At 44.9% G+C, this 16,683-nt stretch overlaps 1 protein-coding gene across 1 annotated transcript in view; it reads left to right on the top strand.

Annotated features, from left to right (window-relative positions):
• QRICH2 (glutamine rich 2) overlaps positions 1–14,639 on the top strand; it is a 47,541-nt gene extending 32,902 nt beyond the window's left edge. Inside the window, exons 14-20 of the mRNA XM_054976314.1 lie at positions 2,760–2,825; positions 3,006–3,107; positions 3,981–4,181; positions 6,386–6,554; positions 9,567–9,654; positions 9,857–9,982; positions 14,232–14,639. Coding sequence (XP_054832289.1) covers positions 2,760–2,825; positions 3,006–3,107; positions 3,981–4,181; positions 6,386–6,554; positions 9,567–9,654; positions 9,857–9,982; positions 14,232–14,371 — 892 coding nt within the window. The 3' untranslated portion in view covers positions 14,372–14,639. The remainder of the gene's footprint in view (positions 1–2,759; positions 2,826–3,005; positions 3,108–3,980; positions 4,182–6,385; positions 6,555–9,566; positions 9,655–9,856; positions 9,983–14,231) is intronic.
• Positions 14,640–16,683: the final 2,044 nt, after the last annotated feature.

Below are 16,683 nucleotides of genomic sequence, written 5' to 3'. Positions count from 1 at the left end.
AAGACCAATCTCGGAAGATAAGTAAGATCGGCCCTGGTCAGTATTTGGATGGGAGACATAGAAAGAAGGCCAAGCTTGCCATACAGGGGCAGGCAATGGCAAACCACCTCTGAATGTCTCGTCTCTTGAAACCCTTATGGGGTCACCATAAGCTGGCTGCGACTTAAAGGCACAAAAAAAAATTGTATTGATTTTTAAGGGAGTCCAATGAAGAGTTAAAAATTGTTCATTTACTGTATTTATTTATAGCTTGCCTTTCTCACTGGGACTCAAGGTGGGCTACAAAACATAAAACAATGTAATCAGACAGCAGAAGACATCCAATAATCAGTGCATAAAAATAGTATTTTAAAACAAAAATATAGAAGTGGCCGCGGGATCATGTCTCTTGTCTCCAGTGATGGCATGGGAGTTATTCAACAGGAGCTGGTGACAAGTACATCAAAATTTTACATGCTTCTAACACAGGAGAGTAAGATGCGCAAGTGTGAGCTGGGGATTTGGAGTAGGAAAAGAAGTATATTATTCCAGCAACCCCAGTTTGAAGTTTGAGCAGGCGTACTAGCCTGCGTGGAATACTCTAGTCCCATCTGTAGGCATTCTTGCTCCCTTCTGGCTGACAGCTGCACATACTGCTTTTTCGACCTTTCTGATGTCTATTAGCTCACTCAAGTTATAAATGAATATTGTTTATTCCCACTATTTCAAGTTGTGTCACCTCTGTGTCACCACCAGAGGGTGCTGGTGCTTGGTGTGTGGGCACCTGGGGCATGCTTTCCTCACCTGCATTGCACTCTGCTTTAGAATCGCTACCCGGCTGTTCTTGCTGCATCCTTGATGGGTGGATGGCACAATTAGCAGTCCTGTACAATATCCCTGTTACGTAAGATGCAAATCAGATCCGACAGCAAGACCTCGCCATCGCCCATGCTCGGTCCTGCCAGTTGCGTTGCCTGTTATTTTTCTTTCCTTTATTGAACCAAAATATTGCACTGGACAGATGATGAAATAAAATTTTTAAAAGACCTTTGATGATGATGTATGTTTCCCCATGCAGAGAGCTGTGTGCTCACATCTTTTCAGCTTTGCCTTCAGGGTGATCCTCAAAGAATGGCATATTTGAAGCTGTTGCTGTTTAAACCTTGCCCAGCCGCACTGATTAAATTTTCCAGTGGCTACAGTGGCAGGTCCTGATGCACATTCCCTTTATCCGCCCTTTGTTATTAGAAGTTAAGTTGAGGAGTTTCATGTTTGGGACTTGGAGGATCTCCAAAGCTACCTATCTGGTATGGTCAGGGGTCATTTCATAGAAAAAGAGCTGGAGGAACTCATTAGCACAACTCATTAGCATATGCCATGCCCCTTGACATCACCGGAAGTGTGTCATTAGCGTAACTGATTTGCATATGCCACACCCCTGACATCACCTATCCCAGCTGTTTTGGACCCAATCCTGGCCATTCAGGGCCAAAATTGGGCCCAAAATGGCAAAAAGGGGCCCAACATGGCTGAAAGGGGCCATTTTGGGCCCTTTTGGGCCTGGATCAGGGCTGAAACAGCCCAGATCGGGTCGGTGCCAGGCAGGGGAGGGTTCTAGGCCGAAACGGGGCCAAAATGGCCAGAAGTCAGGTGGGCGGGGCCACCTGACGTAATCTCTTTGGAGAACTGCCGGAACTGTGTTCCTGTGCATTCCCCCTCAAAATGAGCCCTGGGTATGGTCAATTTCCTTTTAAAAAAACTGAGGCAAATAGAAATACCATACAAAATGTATAGTTCTGATATGTGTCAAGCGCTTTGGTATTTTTAAAGACTTTTAATGTTCATGTCTTTTTTTTTTAAATAACAAAAGCATTTTACGTGATTGGCAGGACAAGTAATTCGACATTTTGATTTGGAGCTCTGTTGTTCCAAAAGAGCAAGCACGACTTCCAGATGCTCTTCGTAGACTAACCCAGTGATCACATTTTAAATGTGTGACATCCATGTGTCCATGTCAAACACCTGTTGGAACGCTTCACATATAGTTATGTGGGCTCAATATCGCTGAGGTAGTTCATACATTACCTTGAACTGAGAAAAAGGAGGAGGGGAAATGGTGCATTCCTTGTTTTCATTGTAATGTGTGGAAAGTGACTCGTACATCTTACCCCATGGAGAGATTGAGGCACTCCAGGTAGACATGAACCAGTGTGTTGTCGTGCTTAGCCCTTCACTCTTTCCTCCCCTTGCATAAAGAGTATGATTGAAAATGGAAAGCTTTGTCTTTCAGATGACATCTGAATCTGGCTGCCTTGGGTATATTGGTGTTTGTTTCCTCTTTACCAACCAGGAGCGCAAACCTCAGTTTAATCAAGTTGGAAACAAATGCCAACTTGCTCAGGCACCCGTATTCAGATGTCCCGGGGAACCAAAACAGACATGCTATCTGTGAGAGGAGACACAGGGGGAGTGTGCAAGAATGAAAACAAGCTGTAATTGTGCCCATCGTGGACAAACCTCAGCAACCGGTCCCGTTGTGCGATTTGGACACTTAGTTGGAGAGACACCGGCCTGTGCTTATTTTTCTGCTCCCAGCTGCAAACCTGTCACCCCCAATCTATAAAACATAACATGCAAACTGCATTTGTAATGTCATGTAATTTGTAATGTTCACCTGGCTCAGTCTAAATGCTGAGAGTCATCACAGAACAGCCTTCACACTGACTGTACAGCTGCACATCCTATGGCTCTTCACTCCCTGATCTTTTTCACCCAAACAGGAGACTACTGGCGCATTTCCACTGCATTTCTTGTGACCGACCCTTAGAAATGGTGGTGCCTGGCCCGTAAGTATTGGGATGTTGCACTCGTGCTGCTTCCGTCCTTAGGTTGATATGGGCACGGGGGGGGGGGGGGGTAAGTAGGCTCTGTACGGGGCTTGAAGCTGGCTGATGTGGCTTTCAGCATCTTCCTCCTCTTTGCCTCTGTTTTTCTTTGCTTAGTCTGTCTTTGTATTGTCTCGACAGGCACATCGCAACATTGCCTGCTGTTCCAGGGTTGCCCGCTCACCAGTCCCTACGGCCATACATGGTGTATGAAATGGAACAAATCCGGCAAATCAGCCGCAAGTATGAAGAGGAAAGGGCCTGCTCTTTGGTGTTTTTGAAAGAAAAAATCATGTGACTCTTAAGAGGTTGTTGATGATGGAATGAGATATTTATAGTGCAATCCTAAACAGAGTGACTCCAGTCTAAACCCACTGAAATACATGAGCTTAGACTGGAGTCACTCTGCTTAGGATTGCTCTGTTAGAATAGATCCAGAGGAGTTAGCCACGTTAGTCCGTAGTAGCAAAGTAGTAAAGAGTCCGGTAGCACCTTTAAGACTAACCAACTTTATTGTAGCATAAGCTTTCGAGAGCCACAGCTCTCTTCGTCAGATGCATCTTTCACTGTTAGAATAGTGGCATGCAGAAGAGAAGGAGACTGACTAGAGACCCGATGCAAAGCGCCACTGGCTTGAAATGGGCACAGGGGAGAGAAGGAAGGAATGTATAAGCCTGAATATCATAGCAAAGCAAGATTAGGGCAAAACACTGGATTATGAGCTGGCTCCCCTTTGCTACAATATGCTAGAGGACAGAAGGGCAGTAAAGTGCGTGTGATGCCTTCCCGCCACCATTTGTTTGCTATATCTGTAGACTCCTTTACAAAAAATGTGTCTATCTACTAAACTAGAGAATGTAGAGGGTCTCACTCTCTATAGGAGTCAGTTTGAGCTAGCCTGATTAACTCACCCTGGGTTGCACAACTCCATGCAAGTTAGTTCCTCCTACACTTGCTTACAACAGGCGTATTAAGATGGGCAAGGCATGTCAGGAGCAACAGCCTGTTTAACAATGTGATTTGTCCTTTCCGTTCCCCTTCTCTGGATGCTTTCTTTTTCCTTTCTTTTGGCTTGTGGCTGCACCCATTTCACTCCCATCTCACCCCACCCCCCAGTCTGAAGTTAGGGCCTGGTGTTCGTTTCGATGCCTTAGAGAAGGCTGCGAGTCTCAACAAGCTACGGCGCATCCATTCCAAGATGCTCATGGAGATCCAGAAGGTGCAGAGCCATTATGGTGGATCGCCGAAGGTCAACGCTCAGATGATCAGGGATTTACTGCAGGCCCAGTATCTCGGCCCCAGCCAGTATAGCAAACGGTAGGAGGGAAGGTCCAGAAAGCTCAGGACTCAGGCACAGCAGGAATGGCTTCTCTCTCTGCACAGCCCTGTACGTTAGCCTAAATGAGTGACTATCTCTGTTCGGTTTGTCTTTTACCCAAGTAAATGCCTGAAGTAAGTGCAGGGTGAGAAGCATAAGCCTTGCAAGAGATCACCTGCAAGCCAGTTAAGTCGAGTCCTTACAAGCGCAGCAGAGAAAAAATATTTACTGGGCTTTATTTGCTGCCACTATAAAGCTTCTCCAAGCTGTTTCGCTCTAGGAAGTCACATTTGTGTGTGAATTTACATAAATCTTGTGTGAAGGCCATTCCTGTCTGTACTTGCAGTGGGAAGCCACAGTTTCCTTATATGTATACCTCATGTGCACTGTCATCAAACAATAGGCTTCCTGAAGGCTTCATGCAAATCCCTACAAAGAACTGACTTCTACGTAGAGATGTGATCCTATCTAAAGGAGCCCTTTATACGTTTCCCTTTAATGTACTTACAGGTCTGTGGTTGGAATGAATGCACAAATATTTAGTGGTTTGACTTTAATGCACGGGTAATGAATTCCGGAATTCCAGAACAGGCTTAGGATTTCATGGGTCTGCCAAACAAGTTAGACTTGATTGTTATCACATCACAGTATATTTACTAAAGTTTGCAGACTGATGTTGATATTTGCGGGGTGGGGGGGGTGGGGGAACAGTAACATGCAAACTAGTATTAGCTTATACTGCAGGGAGAGGCACAGCTTATTGCTTACCCTCCGCAGGGCTTAGTTAAGACTCCCCAAATCTCTCGCATCAGAACTTTCCATTAAATACGCAGATCTGTTTCGCTTCCTATTGCTGCTCTTTCACTTCTCACTTTCCTGCCTGGCTTATTATGTGGGAAGCTGCCCCCTTATCCAGATGCTAACTTGGAAAAGTTCCCCACCTTTCTACTTTTTTCTTGCTGTCTAACTAATTGCAGGTTGCTGACGAGTGTTGACTGTTCACCTATTATTGCAGTTCATCTCCTACCAGGCCCTATTTGGAGTGGCTCAGTACTCACTGCTTTCTTTAGGAAATCAAACTGAAAAGCTGGATGCTCTGCAAATGTTACTATTATTATGAGAGAAGTTTAGTATGATAAGAAAAAGTCACTAGCTTGTAGGGCTGCCAAACCCCAGGTGGGGCCTGGAGATTTCTCATAATTACAGCTGATTTCCAAGCCGAAGAGATTGGTTCCCCGGGAGAAAATGGCGGCTTTGGAGGGCAGACACTGTGGTATTATACCCCTCTGAGCTCCTTCCACACCCCAAACTCAACTTTCCCCAGACTTCACCTCCAAGTCTCCAGGAATTTCCCAACCTGGAGTTGGCAGCCTTAATTGTTTGTGACGTGTAAGTGCAAGAAAAAAGAAAGGAGGAGCCTTTGATATTGAAGTTAGCACTTCAGAAGTGCTTGGGCAGAATTCGAATCCCAGGTAGGGGTGTGCACAGGGGAAAAAATCAATTAATTCGGTTTGGTAATACCGAACTGAAAAAAAAAATCAGCACCTGCCAAATACCGAATTCATTCTCTAGTTCGGTTCAGTAATACAAAGCAAATTCGGTAAAATTCGCCCATTGTTTCCTATGGGAAACTCAATTCAGGGCTATCCGGTGGCCTGAGGGGGTCATTTTTGACCAAATTTGCAAGGGACCTACTGCTGTCCCTTAATGACCCCCCAAATTTCATAAAGATTGAACCCCAGAGGGCCATTTTATGGCTCCCCAAAGAAAGTGTCCCCAGCCACCTTCAATTGCCATTATTCTCTACTAGTAACAAAGCCAGTTGTGGGAAAAAATACAACAGGCTCTGCTGTTGCACTTCAGAAGGGAGCCTCTTACCTCTAGTCCACCCCACCCACCCCTATCACTACCATCAGTGAATGGCTGGGGCAGGTGTTCCCACCCAGCAGGGCTTTTCCTTCCAGGTAATCTGGGAACTGATGCACAGTGATGATATTCCCTATTGAAATTAGAGAAGCCAAGCAACACCACAGGAAGAATCAAAACTGTCTATCATACAGGTCTTGTTACTGCTTCTCTAGATATTTATGTTTTGTGACAGTGCAGTTCTTCAGAAGCCAGGTCAGTGTAGCCAGTTGGCACCAGGGCTGTCTGGGCTGTTTTATTTGCCAAGTGTGAAATGTTGACTCTTGATTCTTAACAGTGACAGAATTCCTGAGATGACTGACTACAGCTATGTAAGTGTGCCTCGTCACTGTGGAGGCAGCCACACCCTCACGTACCCATACAGGCGCTACGGCCGACTGCAGCAGTTAGCCCAGTGTATGCCTCCAATGCATCCGGAAGAAAATGCCATGGTGGCAATGATGAAGGTAAGGAAAGGGGAGGAGAACAGAGAGTTAGGGTGGGGCCACGACTGGACTGTTGGCCTTAGAGTTGATAGCTTTGAGTTGGGAAATTCCTGGAAATTTGGGGGGTGGAGCCTGGAGACGGTAGGGTTTGGGGAGGGGAGGGAGCTTGATGGGGTATAATTCCAGATTCCCCCCTCCAAAGCAGCTGTTTTCTCCAGTGGAATGGATTTCTGTGGCCTGGAGATCAGTTGTTATTCCGGGAGATCTCCAGCCACCACCTGGAGGCTGGCAACCCTCCAACCCGCCTTAAGGCCTGAGGCTATAGACTGGCTGGCAGTTTATTTGCATGCAAAAATCACTAAGGATGAAGGAGACGCATCCTGCATTTTGCCATCGTCTGGCCCTCTTCAATGTTTTACTTTCCATTCTGTTTTTCACAAAGGCGTGTTCTGTGTTCAAGAGGTAGGAATTTTGCTGCAATTGGTCTGAACAGATGTGCTTATCTTTTCCTGGTCATAATCCTGCCCCTCTTTTATTATTGGGAGTTTTCTGTTCTTTTTCTGTTGCATTTGCACACTTGGACCCATTTCACTTAGAGACCTTGCTAATATCTCCTGTTAATCTGTTTTAGCCCAAACTGGTTTATTTTATAATCCAATTTCTTGGTTTTCCTTTCCCCCTTTTTTGGCAAATTTAGGTTTATTTTTTAGAAAATTTAAAAAGTCTAAAATTTTGAGAGAAGGAAGCTCATAAGAGCAGGGAAAACATGAAGCTTAACACTGGAACAGCAATGGGAAAAGACAAAAGATATCAGATGCACCAAGGCTAGGACATGTTTGTAGATGTTGGATAAGTTGCTGTTCTAACCTCACTCCCTTTAAAAGGGAGTTATTTTGGATAACAACCACTGATACTCCCGTCCTCCATGTATCCCAGGTCTTTTTTTTCCTGGGAAAAGAGGTGGTGGAACTCAGTGGGTTGCCCTTGGAGAAAATGGTCACATGACTGGTGGCCCCGCCCCCTGATCTCTGGACAGAGGGGAGTTTAGATTGCCCTCCTGCAAACTCTAAACTCTCCTCTGTCTGGAGATCAGGGGGCGGGGCCACTGGCCATGTGACTATTTTCAAGAGGTTCCAGAACCCCGTTCCACCCTGTTCCAGCTGAAAAAAAGCCCTGCCTAAGCCTCTTCTCTTTCTCATGCTGTTGACCTCCTATGCCAGCCACTCCTAATATAGCCCTCCTTTTGGTCTCCTCAGTCCCACCGTCTTCTCTCATGCCCCCTTCACTTGCTGTATTCCCATGGCCAATCTACGAGTGCTCAGCTCTCCCTGGCATATTTCAAATCTCATTGATCTTTTCTCCATGAAGTAGTGGAGTGTCCCCCTGTTCTTCTCTCCTTTGGTTTTGCTCATTTACACTCCCCCTGCTGGTTGGAAATTTGAATGACAGAAGTAGATGGTAGTCCTCAGCTTTTTCAGACTTTTAAGTTTCCAATAAAATGAAAATTATATACACATTTTTTCTCTTAAAAAAGAAATAAAAGAGAACAGCGATAGTTGTGCCACTTGTGAAGCCTACTTGACATTGGAGGTACAACACACAACCCATCTGTTGGAGACCAATTGCATCCATCAGTCTATTGTTGTTTATTACCATTCCTCCCTTTTCTGGGGGCCAAGAGGATTGGTAGTTCTTCAGGCTGCCTGGCTGTTGTTTAGGGTGGAGGGTTTTTGTTTAGCCTTTTGATTTTTGAGCTGCAAGGAAACATGTTACTGTAGCATTTCTAAGCTATTCTCTTCAGTCATGTTGGTCTAGAACAGTGATGGCGAACCTTTTTGAGCCCGAGTGCCCAAACTGCAACACAAAACCAACTTATTTATTTCAAAGTGCCAACACTGCAATTAAACCTGAATACTGAGGTTTTAGTTAAGAAAAAACAACTCATACAGTTGTCCGAACTAATTAACATCTCTCTCTTTCTCACTCACTCAATCAGGAGCCATGAATGAAAATAAAGCAAGTGAAATCAAAGCAGTTTGCCCTTCTTTACACCAGCAGCCCGGCTTGCAGTCAGTCAGTCAGTCAGTCAGTCAGTCAGTCAGTCAGTCAGTCTCTCTCTCACTCACTCACTCACTCACTCACTCACTCACGAGTCATGAATGAAAGTAAAGCAAGTGAAATCAAAGCAGCTTACCCTCCTTCACAAAGATAGCCCCAGCAGCCCAGCTGCTGCCTCTGCTTCCTGCTGCTACAGAGACGGGCAGCAGGGAGGCAGCGCTGAGGAAAAGGAATCACGTGGGCAGGGCCAAAACCCACGTGATCTCTGTTCAGAGCTACCGGAACACTGTTCCAGGTGTTCCCCCTCCAAATGAGCCCTGGACCTAGCGATCCGGCAACTTGGCTCATGTGCCCCCAGAGAGGGCTCTGCGTGCCATAGGTTCACCATCACTGGTCTAGAAGTTTGTTTGAAAGCAAACTGCAATTCTTATTAGACAAGCCTGGGAGGAAGAGGATCTCTTAAATCTTGCAGATACACACTGGAAGACTAATTTTGAGGACTGGCTGATTTCTAGCTTAATAGAGGGAACTAAAATATGACAGAACAGACAAGTTCAGATTAAAATCTACCTGGATTTTGTAGCATTGGCTGCATGCATCCATCTACTGAGGGGGGGGGGCGTGTTTCCAGTGTTTTGCAGGCTTTACCATCCAGTAAGGTGGTCAGGTTGCAACCCAGAGATCCAATCTGTTCCTTTAAATTTCCCGATAATGCAGGAAATAAGGCAACTGTAATTGAAAACAGAGAGTTGTGGACTGGGAACAAGAAACGAATGGGCAGAAGTCACACGACCTCAGGAATTTAAAGATATTGCATAGATCTCTGGGTTGCAGTCTGGCAAGCCTGTTCTGCAGAAAAGTTGAAGTGGGGCCCTCCTGCAGTAAACGTTTCAAACTCATAAAAGCTAGATCTGATGGCGGGCTTATAGTGAAGTTTTGGTGAAGCGAAGCTGAAGTCTATTCTGTGTTTCCTAGCATGAAGAAGTGGATATATTGGGCCTTGATGGTCATATCTACAAGGGACGGATGGACACACAGCTCCCATCCATCACATCAAAGGACCGTGAGTTTTGAGTCCCCTGTGCAGGGGCTGCGGGTGGGATATGACCCCTTTTCCTGGTCACAATTATGTAAGCGCTATTTTAAAAGGCTGTCAGAACTGACCTTATTAGAGGCTACCAAGTGGCTACCCATTCATAGGTACTGAACAGAAACACTGATCCTCTCTCTCTCTTCTTCCCCACCATTTGTGCTTCCCCCATCAGATACTCCAAGACTGAGAAACAAACTCATTCGATCCTCCTCACAAAGACATCCGCCGACACTCATTGACATCGGCAACCTCCCAGTTCGTCCTCACACTGCCAAAGTGTCTTTGCGCAGCTTGTCAGGTACTATAAGGCTCAGCTTAGGTTTATCAGGAACTTCTATGCCCAACCAATTGCTTCAAGTTTCTACTTCTCTTACACTTTCCGTGATTTGTACTTTGCCTTTAAAATGATGTCTTAACACTATTTGAAAGAAACTGATTTTATTGCAAAATGGTTACCATTCATTGAATTCATTTCCAATACAAATCACTCTCCACCTAAGCATTTACTTTTTGTTACTCAGATTTGAAGCAACGACTATCAAATAATTGAAAAAAAAATGCTAGTTGTCTTTGTTTTAACTATATTGGCATGACGTTTATTATCTAATTTCCTTATTCCTGTATAAAAACTAAAGCATTTCACAAATTTCACATTATGCATATAATTGTATATAGTTCACTAAGACTTTGTTGTTGTTCTATTTAAAAAAAAAAAATAAAATGATGTCTTACTGGAACAGGACAGAAACCAGGGCTTTTTTTCAGCGGGAATGCGGTGGAACGGAATTCCAGCACCTCTTAAAAATGGTCACATGGCCAGTAGCCCCGCCCCCTGATCTCCAGACAGAGGGGAGTTTAGATTGCCCTCCACACCGCTTGCCCTTCACACCGTTTGCCCTCCACGCTTGGTGGCGTGGAGGGCAATCTAAACTCCCCTCTGTCTAGAGATCAGGGGGCGGGGCCACCGGCCATGTGACCATTTTCGCCGAGGGCAATTTAAACTTTAAAAAACTCCCCCCTTGTTCCAGCTGACCCAAAGTGATGTCATTGTGTGGTCTTGAGTTCCACCACCTCTTTTCCCAGAAAAAAAGCCCTGACAGAAACTATCCACAAATGGTTGCTTTTGAGATAAACTTTTAGATTGAAACATAAACATGCATTGGTTTTACGTGATTAGTCGCCTCTGAGAAATGGCAAGTGGGGAGGGACTGGGAAATTCCCCTCCTCCAAATCTCCTCCCGTCAGGATATTAAGGGCTTAAGCAAGCAAATTTCTTTTTGTTTGGTTCTTTCACTCTCTCCACATTTTGAGGCAATAAGGAAGGTCAGTCTTTCATCAGGCCGTTTATTCTTCATCAGGAGTTTCTTTTTTTTTAATTACAAATTTTCAAGAATCCCAATCTTGTTATCAGAAGAGCTACTTTCATTGCCTTGTGATAAGACACTCAACCATGAAGTTTTCTAGCGGAGGAAATAAGCAATGAGGAATCATTGGATTGGGGCCGATAAGCAACTTGGAAATTCCTTACAAATCTTCCCTTCCAGGATTCTATAAGCTCTTGGGTGCTTAAGCAGGCAGATTTTCCATCGTCCACACTGTTTTCTTCTACTTTGACTCTACAGTTGTTCTTAACATTTTATTCCTACCGGAAGTAATGCTCAGAGCCCATCAGGCCTTATACCAGAATTCTTTGGGGGAAAAAAATAAGACTAGTGAACTAGTTTGGCTATATATGCTCATTCTGTTGTACTGTACCTCTCTGCAGATTTTATCCCTAGGGTAGGAATCACAGTACTCAGAAAAAGTGTATGGCCGTTACCTAATGAAATTTCAGAAACCAGGCCAGGACCTGAGCAAAAATTTGCTTCTCTGCAATTAACCTACCCACCCCCCCACTTGTCTAAGCAAAAAAAAACACAAACCCAACCAAAATGAGATATTCAGGTTGTTAAATTTTGTGCCTGATCCCAGATCAACTTTCTGCAAAACCTTCAGTAGCTTGTTGGTTGCTGTTCCTATTTCCCAGGAAAGGGATGTTAGTTAAAAACTGCAGCTTATTGGCTCCCTAGCCCAAATGGTCCCCACCCCCCTAGGGAATTATCAGTCCTGGCCACTGCGCCCATGAACTTTTCTGCAGACTCACGGCAAAAAGAGCCCTTTATAAAGGCTTCTGTTTGGACCCACATGCAATACTAGTAACAGATTTAAATACATGAATGCCATTAGGATTTCAGACATGAGGCAGAGAGCATCTACCTACTGCATAGATAAAGGGTCATTCCTGCAACATTTCATTACCCTCTCTGCTGCAAACCAGAGGGTGGCGTGGTGTGTAAGCAACAGAACAACAACAAAAGGCAATTATAATTTTTTTAAAGCTCTGCAGGGGGACAGTAGCCATTGCTTCAGACTGTTTGGCAAACAAGCCCTTGGTAGCCCGTTTTTGCAAAAGCTCCCACTGAGATGACAGTCACTGACTAACTGATTGTAGACCTGTTTGCCATCTCAGCTCCTGCCACCCCATCTGTCCATTACAGAGAACTCCCTTCTGGTAGCACCAAGGTGCTGAACGATCACATCTGAGATCTGTACTTGCAAACATAGTCAGTTAGAACAATTGGACTGCCTGCCAGACTGATTGAAAAGCACGGCAGGAAATCATGGATCTGCTTAGATTAGCCCAAGCACACTGTTTACTTACCAGCAATGAACACGGAAATACACGGGACCTGCCGGTGAACTTGGCTTGTCCCGCACAGATTTATGTGGGGATAGAGATTGGAAAGCAGGAAAGATGAGGGTGAAAGGGAAAGGAAAGCCCCATCAGTGCGCAGAGAAATGAAATCATCTGGATGAAATTAATTTTATGCAAAAAAGCGAGCATGGGAGGGCCAGTGCGGTTCTGCTGCCAATTTACATGTGGATGTTGAGAGACAGTAAGTGGGTATGCCATCCTATTGCCGTCTGGTCCCTGAGCGGCTTTACACATTACAAAATTAGCAACACATTCTGCAACACGTGAGTCAAATGCACTTTTTGTGAGCTAGGTGCACAAAACGTATACACATGGTGGAGAGACGGCCAGCCGATCACATCTCCTCACAAGTTTGCACACATGCTTTTGAAAAAGCATTTGTAATTTTTACAATGCCCTCAACAGTGTGTGTGTACACACACACATACATATGTATATAAAGGTAAAAGTAGTCCCCTGTGCAAGCACCGAGTCATTACTGACCCATGGGGGGACGTCTCATCACGACGTTTTCTTGGCAGACTTTTTACGGGGTGGTTTGCCATTGCCTTCCCCAGTCATCTACACTTTACCCCCAGGAAACTGGGTACTCATTTTACCAACCTCGGAAGGATGGAAGGCTGAGTCAACCTTGAGCTGGCTACCTGAATCTGGCTTCCGCTGGGATCAAACTCAGGTCGTGAGCAGAGCTTGGGCTGCAGTACTGCAGCTTACCACTCTGCGCCACACATGTGACTATTAAGCAAGTTTGTGCAGTGTGGAATAGTCTGTGCTGTGCTATAGCTTTGAAATTAATTGTGCTAGTTTTTTATGTGGCCTCAATCATGCTACGAAGGGCAACGAAAGGCCCAGGTTTTTCCAAATGAGGCTTTTGCAAGCGACAGTGATACAAAATTGACACAGACTCATTTACAAATGGCATTGTGTGAAAAGACAGTAACAGGCTTAAATTGAGCCAGGGCTTAATCCCAGGACCTTTTCTCAGTGCATTTGCACCTATATCTCCTGCTAAGGAGGCTTAATCTCCCAGCTTCTGTTAGCATCTTTTCTAGGGAGCTGAACAAAATTAGAACCTACCCAGGTCGTATGTTCCCCACCCCAAAGATTCCCACATTCTTGCCAGCAAGATTTACATCATGCAGTCAAAATCACTGGTAGAATGAAAGTTACTTGCGTGCTTAAGAGCCTGTTTTAAAGGATGCTGAAAGGCTTTAATTTGAATACATCGTATTCTGTGTTAGTGAGGACACTTTTTCTATCCAAACAAAAGTTAGAACACCTACCGCCCCACACACACACACTCCTGAAACAAGCATAAAAGTTGCCCTTCCACATCACAGACGGACTACAGCCAGCCACATGGAACTGATTACAGAGGGGCTTAGAGTGTCGGATCAATGGCTTCCATGCAGATAGGCACTGCTCTTCCTTTTTAACCAACTAAGCCTCGAACTGAGGTTCACAACAATATCTAGTATTGAACATTCCCGCCCCCCCCGCCCCCGCCAAAGTCTATATATCATCTGTCCGCCACCCACCCCACGGGTTTTGGTGAGGGAGGGACAATGTGAGTGCCGCTGGGTTTTATAAACTGGGATTGTTTTTATTATCCTACCTGTTTTTACATCGTGACGTGATCTGCTCTGAGACCCCTCTGCAGGGAGAGCGGAATATAAATGAATATTGCTAAAGGAAAATAGTTTGAGTGCACACATGGATAACCGGTTGGTAACACTGTCTCTTCTACCAAGGGTGACTTAACCCCAGCTCTTGCTGTTGTTTTGGTTTGCAGCTAAATCACTAGGTGAGAAGTCTGAGATGTCCCCGAATGCTTTAAGGGTCACAGAAGACCCCAGTATGCAGGACAGAGAAACACTAGAACTACGCGTGGAAATTCCCTCGCGCCAGAGATCCGACCAGCAGTCAGCATAAGCAGAGGGACTCCTGCCTTGTACCTTAATGGGAACCTAGTTCTTAGAGATGAAAGCCAGACGATAACAAGTGAATGAAACGGGAGGAAGACTATGCAGACGTGCTGCTGCCCTCGCAGGACCAAGGACATTGTGCTCTATGTCTACAGGAGGAGATGGCTCCTGCCTCTTCCACAGAGTGATGTTGCTTGCGGGAAGGGGAACATGGTGGACAACTCTTCCTTTTGTGGAATCTGGGGTTCAGTGGTCCTGCAGGTCATCCCTTTTATTTGTCCAAGAAAATGCATTCTTCAATACAAAATCCTCTGTTTAAACTGGGTAGCAAATGGGCATACTGGTTTTAAGCATCATTACCTCCCCTTTTTTCTTTCTTCCATGTCATCATCATCATCACCACATTCAATTTATATATCGCCCTTCAAGACAACTTAACACCCATTCAGAGCTTTTTACAAAGTATGTTATTATTATCCCCACAACAATCACCCTGTGAGGTGGGTGGGGCTGAGAAAGCTCTGAGAGAGCTGTGACTGACCCAAGGTCACCCAGCTGGCTTCCAGTGGAGGAGTGGAGAATCAAACATGGTTCTCCAGATTAGAATCCTGCGGCTCTTAATCACTACACTAAACCAGCATGTACTATAATCATGATCTATGTCAATAATCATCTATGTCAATAATCATAGATCAGCCATGTAAAAATGAGGTAGTAGTAGTACAGAAAACAGCAATCAGTTTTGTGATCCAGCAGATTTCTATCCTGCAGCCATTACTGGGGTGTGATGGTAGAGAGACACTACAACTCCCAGCACCCAGCAGCCTTTCCATTGCATGCTGGGACATGCAGTATTTAGCTGCTGTGGTTTTATAATACCAACAACAACATTCGATTTATACACTGCCCTTCAAGACAAATTAATGCCCACTCAGAGCGGTTTACAAAGTGTGCCATTATTATCCCCACAACAATCACCCTGTGAGGTGGGTGGGGCTGAGAGAGCATCAGATAACTGTGACTCGCCCAAGGTCACCCAGCTGGCTTCAAGTGAAGGAGTGGGGAATCAAACCTGACTCTCCAGATTAACCACTACACCAAACTATCTTGGAAGGTAAGGGCCATAAGGTACAGGAGGTACAAGTGCACCAAAATGTGTCCTGCTGCTATTCCTACTGAACTTGGAATCAATAACTTCATCAGAGTCAGAAATTAATATTTGTTTCTAAACTTGAGAATTTAGAGAGTAGGTGTTTGATACAAAGCACAGCAGGAAAGCTTCCTGAGGACAGTCATTTATTGAGGGCAAAAATAAATCCCGTTTGTCACTGGAAGGAAACTCCTGCTTAAAGAGTCTGCCCCCTCTGTAGGTCAAAGAGAGTTTACATCAAAGCATGAAAGGATGGCATATACTTAAGCTATTTGCTGCACAAAATTTAAGAGGGTTTAAGCTGTTGGCTGGCCAACTTCAGTCCCCATAACCACATGATATAACTACATGAGTGAATGAGAAACTTCATAAAGCCCAAAATAGCAAAGGAACCAAGGGAAAATATTTGTGGGCTTCACAAGGAGAACATTTATTCCCTTGATCTCAGGTTTGCTTGACTTGCTCAGTCTCCTTCAATTGGACAAGCATCTAATTCTACTTTCGGGTGACCAAAACTTTAACTCCCTTGCAAATCATCACTTTAGAATTCCAGAAACTTTCCAAACCAAGTAAGCTTTAGGCGGAAAATATAACGTCAGTTCCACCATATGGCTGCTGCTCTTTCCATGCCCAGTTACATCATACTGAAAACACTTAGGCCAGGAACACTGCACACTGGCTCGAGATGCAATGGGAGGTTTCTGGTGCGCTGTTGAGTGCAGAGGCGCTAGCGCACTGCAGCTAGAGGCTGTGGGGCAGTTCTTACACTGGCTATATTTTCAAGAGATGTTCCACCCCAGGTGCTGTGGCTGACTGGCAAAGAGCCCACTGTGCCAACAGCAGCACCAGCTTCATTTGATGCCGTGCATGGCAGAAGCTCAAGAAGAGGTGAATGAGAAACTGGCCTGCCACCGATCTTCCCTGGCATGCAGAGCCAAGTGAGAGCCCCTACCCCTGCCCCTTTCCAGAGTTTTTTGCTTGATTTCACTAACATTCTTCATTAAGATGTAAAACTGAGAATATGGTAAAGAATGGAATACAGGAGGCAAAAAGAAGATAATGTATTGCACTGGAGGACACTAGGCAATAGTAGCCAACAAATTCTAGAGTTTTAAAATTTGCAGATGCAAAACGTCTGCCAGAATTCTGCAAGAGTGAAGTACTGCTAA

This window comes from Eublepharis macularius, chromosome 4 (assembly GCF_028583425.1).
Source record: "Eublepharis macularius isolate TG4126 chromosome 4, MPM_Emac_v1.0, whole genome shotgun sequence".
Lineage (NCBI taxonomy): Eukaryota > Metazoa > Chordata > Lepidosauria > Squamata > Eublepharidae > Eublepharis > Eublepharis macularius.
This window is presented reverse-complemented; position numbering and strand designations above follow the sequence as displayed.